Below are 9,744 nucleotides of genomic sequence, written 5' to 3' on the forward strand. Positions count from 1 at the left end.
GGTTCCAAAACACCGTTAAGATGAATCACTCCAACACATAACCGGTACTTTCCCGGGGACCCAGATCACATGACCAGGGTCAAAGCACTATCGATTCACCGGTGTCTCTCCAGGTTTCTCCATATCATTAAACCACATTGATCAATTCAATATACCGCATCACTATCAAAGGTAGAAAAAGATGTGTAAAGTTGCTCTCATTTTCTTATATATACAATACTACACACTTGGAGATTTTCTTGAGAGTGGAAAGAACATGTAGCTGTGTAGCGTCCGTGACAGCACTCACATAATTGAATACTATGGACACTTCTGTTGAAATTCAAGCCTTTAGTGTCTTGTTTTATCTTGGTTTAACACTTTAAGGCACAAAGCAGTTAACTTCTGTGTGTTTTTTGACGTATTCAAAGTTTATTACTAGTATAGACATTTTTCACATACTCCAACTGATTTTTGCAGTAGTTGCTATGGCTTTCTTGTTCAATTTAAAGAAATTGTCATGTTTTGACACAAATTTCAAAATTTAAATGTTTGATAGAGAAAGGTTTTGGAGAAAAGAGAAAGAAAAAACCAGATTGTTAATTGCTTTTTATATTTCAAATTGACCTAACTTTCAAGTTTGATTTTGGTAGCGTCCATGACAAAATTACATGTCATACTAAACAGAAAATATTTCAGAAAGAAGTTCATTTTGATTACACTGAATGGTATTAATATTATTGCTATAGCATGGTTAATTCATGACAATAAAACTTTTAAGTACAGCATACCAGCGGAAGGACATAGAGAAGTTGAAAGTACTATTACAAACACTATGTTTCCCCCAGCAGCTGCAGGTAAAGACATAGACAACAATGTTTTATGCAATGTTTAGTTTTGTTCTTGCTATACTGCACTTTCCGAAGTGTGTTGTTATGCAATAAAGTGATTTAAAGTGATTTATTAAAAAATATGATCAATATTGTTGTATTTCTCACTAAACTTGAGGTTGTGTTTATTCATGGAAAAATTAAGTAAATCATACAAAGTATAGCTTATTTTAATGCCAATATGCATCTTTTATATTGTAATAACATAAGAAAGCATTAACAAATTATTGTTTAAAATTTTATTATGACATTTGTGTTTCATGTACAACATTTCTGTAGCGTCCGTGACACTGCGTCGACCATGTAAAACAATGTGCACTGTGGTAATACAAATGACGTTTGCTTCACCAAATTTTAGGAAGATATGCCCCATACCATAACCTTTCAACATATTATTTAATTGGACAGTTATCATGAACTTGAAATTTTGACCTAAGTGATACACTCTAGCGCACCCTGATTGTGACTGACCCGTCAGGAAGTAGGCGCACTTCAGAATCATAGCATAATCCGACATGGTAATTTGGCATGATCATCAGATCATACATGATCCGAGATTGCACTTTAGCACTAATGTTGTTTGTTTCACTATATTTCCACTAAAAGACCATTAGAATTTCCTCGTGGCTACTTGAAATCGTGCACTGGCATGCATGTAGTTGTCAACATCACTATGCTTGAATGTAGTAGACTCTTACTATGAATATATCGACTGTCATATGTGTGCAAGTCACTCCATATCATATCCAAAAATGTAGTATTGCGACGTTTGAGCTGCCAGAAGCCAGAATTTACAGTTTATGAGAAAGTTATCTTACATGTAAAGCTCAGTTCTACTGTGAACAAAATGCAAGCTGTGTTGTATAACTATTGTGAATAGCATAATATTTTGTACCTATCACCGTGTCAGAAAATCAGAAGGAAACAACCAGTCAGACAAACTGTGTTCAGGATGATACTGTCCAATTTTAATATTTGTCTCTTGGCACACACCAGATACTCATGACTGTAAAACAACATTTCCATATAATTGTATATTCAGTTTTTATATTTAGTTTGCTTTTCACCATATTGTATGTCCTTCCCTGCACTACGTAATTCAAAATTAAATATTATTTTTTGCCTATACATACTTGAGGGGTAAGCTTATTTAGTCTCATACATTAAAGATGCACTGTTGACCTACAGAGTCCAAACTTTTTATCATTGTATTGTAGTACAAGTGTGGTGAGTGTAACAAGCAAATGTTTTTTAGTCAATGGCCCAAATTTATTTTCTATTTGATGGACAATAAATACATGTGTAATCAATGCCAACAATCCAGTTGAAGTAATTTGGTTTAGATTAGCCATTGTCCATTATATTACAATAGTTTGTGGCTAAATTTTCTCCCTTTCTGTATTATTAAGTTCACCGTTTCCTGTTTTAGATATTGTTGTTCCTATTGAGTCGGGCCATCTCTTATTCTTAATTCACTTTCACACATATCTAAGGCTGTTGATACTCAGAATCCACACTTGAACTTATGCTGGAGCAGTAAACAACCACTTCAAATAACTTTCATTTATGTCCAAACAATTTGACTTTTTGCCAAATTTCACATTTATGGCAAATAATAAACAGTAAGGAGGTACAAAGGACGTCGGTGCCCCCGGGCCCCATTTTTGGATATTTGGAGCTACATCCTCTGAATCTGAATCCAAAATTATCCATGGTGTCTAGTATTCAGTTTTGTGTTGTGTGAATTTGAATCCAAAATTATCTTTTAATTGTCTCAATATGAATGTGTAAAGACACTTGAATCATTCTTGCTATTTCAAGCACTACTGACTGAAATTTGATGAAACTTGGTACAGATATTGATTTACCAGAGCTGTAACAGTGTAGCAATATTTAGCAATATCATTTCAATTAATTGCTAATTTGTATATTTGATAACCTTTCAAATTAGTGTGATATGTCCAGAAATGCAGCAAACATGATGAAATTTGGTACAGATCTTGATCTCACTATGTTGCAATAGCACGCAAAGATATTTAGCAATATCATGTCATTTAATTGCTGATTTGCATATTTAATTTGTTTTCATAATTAAGGTGATATGATATGTCTAAAATTTTACAGCAAAGTCAATGAAACTTGGTACATATTTTAAACACACAGTACTGTAAAATTATACAAAGTCATTTAGCCATATCATGTTAACCCTTTGAACCCGGATTGGACATAAATGTCCGATGATGTCATAGAGTACCAGGGGTCAGGGTGCAAAGGGTTAAGTAATTGATAATTTGTATATTTACTGAACTTTCCTAATTAGTCTGCTATGTCTAGAAATACTGCATCAAATTTATGAGACCTGGGTACAGATGTTGAACTCTCAGTATGGTACTGCAATAATGTGCAAAGATGTTTAGCAGTACCATGTCAATGAAATGCTAATTTGCATATTTGATGAACTACTTGTGATGTCTGGAATTATATCATACCGTACCAGTATATTGATGGTGCAAATACAGCAATCTGCTTGGTCGAGACGCGAAAAGAACCGTGGTATATTGGCGATAAACCACGGCCGGCATATGCAAGAGCTCTCAGCCAGAGCAAAGCTCTGTTTACGCCAGAATTTCAATATACTGTTATGATATAATAGCAATAAATCACACCCAGGGACGGTATACCACTCGATTTTGATCACTTCACTTCATATATGCACTGGCTATTGCTCGTTTGTATATGTCTTGAACTGGTCAAAATCTTGTGGTATTAGCAATATCCGGTCAATTAATAACTGATTAAATGATTGTGATATGTCCAGAAATACTGCATCAATCTGATATGATGTGATACACATGTTGATCTTACACTATTGTGATGACCTGCAAAAACATTTAGCACCATTATTTTACTTATTCCTAATTTGAATGTTTAATGAATGTTCTTAATTAGTGTGATATGTCCAGAAATACTGCATCAAATTGATGAAATGTACAGATGTTGAACTCTCATGATCAGTGCTGTAAAAGCGCAGTAAGACATTTAGCAGTATCATTTCAGTTAGTTGCTAATTTGCCTATTTAGTAAGTTTTTTGCAATTAGAGTGATATGTCCAGACATATTGCAGCAAATTTGATGAAACTTGGTAAATATGTTGATCTCAGAGTGTTTTAATAGAATGCAATGACATCTAGCAACATCCTGTAGATTAATTATTAATTGACTTATTTAATAACCTTTCATAATTAGTGGCAGTCCAGATTAGCTTTCCGTTTTCACCACCATGGTACTGTGGTACAGGGAAAAAAATTTTGTAATTAGTGATCTATATCCTTAATGACTGCACTATATCTGATGAAACTTGCTGCAGATGTTGATCATACAAAGATTTAACAGTCAAGAAAGGCATTTAGCAGTATCAATAGCTAATTATAGAAAGTCTCCTCTGTAGTGAACATAGGGGCATTTGGTTCATGAGATATCTGCCATTCTGTCTTGAGTTCTTGCAAATTAGGTTAATTTTGAAATTTCAAGAACCATTACATGACATACCTAATTATGTCCAACTTGGTAGAAGGACTAAACATATGCCATTCATACTAATGTCTACTTGTTGACAGTGTGATCCAATATGGACATCAGTCATAGATAGGTCTTTGGTACCCTCACTAGCTCACATGTTCACACTGGTTAGCTAATGTCACAGTGATATCTGTCTGTCTGTCTGTTGGCCTGATATCTCAAAAATGACTTTTAAGATTCTGATTCGACACATCGTAAAATACATCTGAAAAACCCGTTGATTTAACTTTTTCATTTCGCTGTTATTTGTTACAATATTTTATATTACACATCTCATGAAGTTTAACTAAACTCTATGGTTTTATTTATTTGAGTTCCCCTCAAATTTTTATGAAATGACGACTTAACGATCGTTTGGCTGTGTTTTTCAACTAATTTTTCATAAGACTGTTATCGCTCAGGTATTTTCAGAATTCCTCAGTGAAATTCTTCCAACAATATTGTAATTGTAAGGGTAGTATATTAAAGGGAATTAGAATCTGTACCTCTTTCATTAATAGTTAGCTGTGCAGCAAGGAAATGCAGCGAAATTTTCAACATGACATGGAAGGTGAATTTGACTCTCTGTACATGCATTCGACGTATGTGTGGGGAAAAGTTTGGACGCTATTATCGTACAAAAGAGGGTGCTTTCGGGCCGTAGTGATTATACAGTACTTCACATTCATATCAAATAATAAACACAGTGGTACAAAGGAGGGTATTTAACCAATGCCTTTGTGTATTTGTTAAATTAAAATCTTATATTGCAGGAGAAATGGAGACATACGGTTGCTACTGCGGTGACACTTGGAATACCAACACCCTGTTTTAGTACAGCATTGGCTTTCTATGATGGATACAGATCAGCTCGTCTGCCAGCTAATCTCATCCAGGTAACTTATAGTAGCTCACATCAAATAACCTTGAGAATCAGTAAATTGAGTATTATATAAGGATCCCTTATGGATGCCAAGTGGCCATTTTGTCAAATTTTCATCTCATCGAATACAAACAGTACAATGGGAGACATTGGCGTGTTGCAGGTATGTAGGAGTATCTCAAACCATACACTCCGAGTTCCAAAACCGAGTCGGACTTGCAAGTCCGAGTACTCGGACTTGCATACTCCGAGTAAAACTGTTTACTCGGACTTGTATACTCCGAGTACATGGCCTACTCTGAGTTGAATACGCCGAGTAATACGTGTTCCTATAAATGCATATTTTGCCATGCCGGACAAGAAACGATCTGTCGACAAATGGTATTTTATTACTCACAGAGTTTTATGTCTAGCGCGGATCGATATGTCGAAAATCTGCTCTTTTGAAAAAAGAATTTCATTTTCATGATGTCTTGTAATCTTTTGCGCAAACCATGGTCGAGACCACAGTCCCTCCACAAGGAGGGACTGTGATTTTACCCTCAGAAGAAAGCTGCTGTCGCGGCCGGCAGCGAAGTTTTTGAAAGATGACTTAGACGTAACATTTACAGTAAAACCAATAAACTTCAGGCAAGTCCAGCCAGTTACTCAGTTTGATATCGCACAGTCCATTAGCGAAATCAATGCATGACATCACAGGTCAAGTCAGGTCATTATTTACGACCAAGTGGTCACTCGCACTGGGTTCATACTATATACGAGTGCACTCTGCTCATTTTATTTTGAGAAATTATTAGTTTAATTGTTTTAGCAAGACATAAATATGCCTAAAATGCTTGGGCAAGTCTATCATGGCCTCGCCACGCTAGCAACCCAAGGCCATGACGTCACAGGTCGACAGGTTATTCAATAATGGCGTCGGTGTTCTAATAACTCGCCGTAATGCATCGGGTGATCATGAAACGTTGTTCACTTGTTGTGCCCAATTCAAGTCATGTATCAAATCAGGATCTGATTGGGTAATGAAACGAAAAGATAAGACAAACCCATAATTTGCGTGACGGTAGCTACACTTGACAACGACAATGACTTGAGCGTGTTGTACAAGATACAGAGATCAGACAGATCGCGTTAATAATAATATTGTATTACAACTCTTTTCTCTGAGCGACTGGAAGTTTATGTACTGTATACGCTGTTTGCAAATTTTTATCACAAGATCGAATATTTCCTGTGTTTTTCAAGCATTGTTTTTCTATAAGCAAGTGTAACTCGGCGTATTCAACTCCGAGTAGGTCATGTACTCGGAGTATACAAGTCCGAGTAAGCAGTTTTACTCGGAGTATGCAAGTCCTAGTATTCGGACTTGTAAGTCGGACTCGGTTTTGGAACTCGGAGTATGCTGTTGAAGGCACTCTTACATACCTCCGTGTTGGGGAAAAATCAAGAACAAGTGACAGATGTCACTTCATTCAACTCTTTTGTCATGTCAGGTCGTGCATATTCCATTGTGTTTTTGGGACATTAGGGTATTCGGCTGAGGTTGTATTACTGGCAAGAGTACACTCTGTTGTGCAATACGATGGTTTCAATTGGGTTCGAACTCACAACGTATGGTACCCAATCACCTAGCGGAGAAGCCACAGACAAAACCGCTCAGCCAAATCCCCGATCTCAGTTTGATCAATTAAATCATAGTCGCTGAAAAGGGGGGACTGGCAACTGCAGTCTTTTCTTTGACGTAATGAGGATTATAATTGGAAAACTGACTTAATGTTAACACCCTTGACAAGCCGAGATTAGTGAGAGCAAAGCAGTGGATGAAAATGTGGAAAAGGCAGCCTTGTAAGTGTGCATATACACGATACAACATTGTCTTATCATCAATAGATCAAACAACCAAATTTCTAGCAATCTCAGGTCAGGAGTTCAACAAGGCTTAGGAACTGTATGTTCCCCATATTTCACCAAGGTCATATACGTATTGTGCTGTGAATTTTGACTTTGGTTACTAGAGAGTTACATATAAGTTTGCTGCATTGTTACACGTAACCTAAAAACTGAAACAGCAGGAAGTAGATGCTGACTGAGTTCAAGCCACAACAATTTTGAGTTTTACAAAAAGGTAAAGTTTGAATGGCTTCCAAAGTGTACTGGTGAACCAAAGAAATATGGAACAAAGAAACCAAAACTATGAATGCCATGCACTGTCAACAAAGCTGGAGCACATCGGACGCCAAGCATCTCACTAGTAACTTCATGCTGCAAGGAAAATGACATGACATAGACAGATATCTCATCAACAATGATGTCACTCTCTATTATTGATGTACCATTGACATGACTTTCCAATTTCTTTAATCCCTTGCAGGCCCAGAGGGATTACTTTGGTGCTCACACATATGAGTTGCTGGAGAACCCTGGCAAATTCATTCATACCGACTGGACTGGTCATGGTGGAACTGTTTCATCAACCACTTACCAGGCATAATTATGCAAATATCACTTACTGTAGAGCAGTTTTCTTCACCTATGAAGTAAACATGATGTCTGCATTAGTGCCTGTAGAAGTGAAAGGCTCATATTTAATTTCGTTAAGTATGCTAAATGAATTGTAATCTTTTTGTTTCAAATTTTCTGTCATAGTAGAAGTCATTTGTTTTGCAAATGTGAAGAAATATATGATTAAAGTATACTGAAACCTTGGTTCCCCATTACCCATGAAAGACATCGTGCAGGGTAAATGCATTGTCTTTGTCAATATCTCAAGACTCTTTCTTCATCATGTATAAGGGCAAGTAAGAGAGCATTCTTTACTGTCTTTTTAGAGAAAACAGATAAGAGATTTTTAAAATGGTTTTTGCATGAATTTCTGTAGCACAGCAGATGTTTCCTTGCCATTCCATCTACAGAGGAAAGCAGTCCTCTGCAAACTGGCATTCCAATGTTTCAAATAGCAGAACATCCTATTATACATCAAACAAAAATAACCATAGGTAATACCAAATGTTTGTTTTTCTCACTGAATGTAGTTTTGATGTAAGGACACAAACCATTTAGTGGCAAAAGTTACTCTACCTGCCACTATGGAAAGGACATTGTCCTGAAAGAAATCCTTGCTGTTTTGGCAACAAAGTAGCATTTTGTTAAAGGAAAACTTTTGAAATGCCTGTTAACTTGCCACTTCCTCTGTAAATGTTTCTGAAAGAAAATGTCAACACCTATATGCTATAATCTTTGTAGTAGGTTATCATTGCAACACCAACATGACAAGAAGTGTTTGTTAATTTGCAAACCAAACTAATCAGTTAAAAAGTAAGTTTTTGCCAAAATCAAAACAAATTTGGAATTTTTTGTAATGTCACACATTTAAGATATGTAGCCTAAAATTAGAGTAAGTAGGTTTTGTTCAATGAAGTTGACAATTTTGTTCATTGTTTCCTGATAAGGAAGATGATGTATCACAGCAACTCTTGCTTTTCAGTCATGTACACATACGACTTTGTCCTCTAAGTTCATAATTTCGATCACCGTTGTACAAGTAACAGCAAATAAAAGAGAAGTAGTAATCTGGAAATACTTTCTTATGTTCATTCCTGTTATATTCTTATCTACCTGGTATTTTAGCTCTGCTGTCAAAGATGCTGAGCTTATCAGATAGGTAGATTGTCAGTGGGCATCCATCAACATACTAGTACATCTTCTCTTAAATCGCTTGCTCAATGGCTCTGAAATTTGATGTATAACTTTCTAGGGTAACCTCAGTTAGGTTTGTTCAAATTATGAAGTTTGCATATTTGTATTTCTGGGCAATTTTCCTATTTTGTTTTAAAAATTGTTTTCTTGTGTGATTGGTCTGAAACTTAGTATGGCGGGTTCTTGGATTAACTTTAGTTAGGTTTGTTCTAATTGTGGTCAAATTTGCATTGTTTGGGGCAATGGTGAGGCTACTGGACTCATGCCATTGGAGATTGTGAGACCTGGTAAGTCCAGTATAACCGACTCACTGTCAGCTTAACTCTAGCACGGTGTTGTGCCCTTGATCAAGGCACCTTTACATGTTGTGCCCTTCAGCTAGGCACGTTACTCAATGCTCCATCAGGTAATGGGTACCTCATCCTGTAATTAGGCTTTTGCTGCTAGGATTATTGATTGTATAAAAAATCTTATTTTAGGGGCAATACCAGTTTTTGATAAAAAAATTCTTCTATGAAAGCTTGTCTAATATGTTTGAAACTTAGTATGGAGGTTCCTTGGGTTGACTTTAGTAAGGCTTATTGAAATCATTGTGAAATTTGCATATTTGTATTCTTGGGGCAATTTCTTCCATTGTTTGTAAAAAAGAATCTCTGAAAACATTCATAAGATACTTTAAAATTTGATATGAAGGTCCCTAGGGATTTGTACAAATTGTGATGAAAACATACGATGCCA

General features: G+C 36.0%; 1 protein-coding gene across 2 annotated transcripts in view; it reads left to right on the plus strand.

Moving 5' to 3' along the window:
• Window positions 1-8,887, plus strand: part of LOC139137833 (6-phosphogluconate dehydrogenase, decarboxylating-like) — a 258,052-nt gene extending 249,165 nt beyond the window's left edge. For both annotated transcript variants that reach the window (XM_070706117.1, XM_070706116.1), the window contains exons 14-15: window positions 5,201-5,323; window positions 7,682-8,887. In XM_070706117.1, coding sequence (XP_070562218.1) covers window positions 5,201-5,323; window positions 7,682-7,801 — 243 coding nt within the window. In that variant the 3' untranslated portion in view covers window positions 7,802-8,887. The remainder of the gene's footprint in view (window positions 1-5,200; window positions 5,324-7,681) is intronic.
• Window positions 8,888-9,744: the final 857 nt, after the last annotated feature.

The sequence above is a fragment of the Ptychodera flava genome, chromosome 7 (assembly GCF_041260155.1).
Source record: "Ptychodera flava strain L36383 chromosome 7, AS_Pfla_20210202, whole genome shotgun sequence".
NCBI classification, from domain to species: Eukaryota; Metazoa; Hemichordata; class Enteropneusta; family Ptychoderidae; genus Ptychodera; species Ptychodera flava.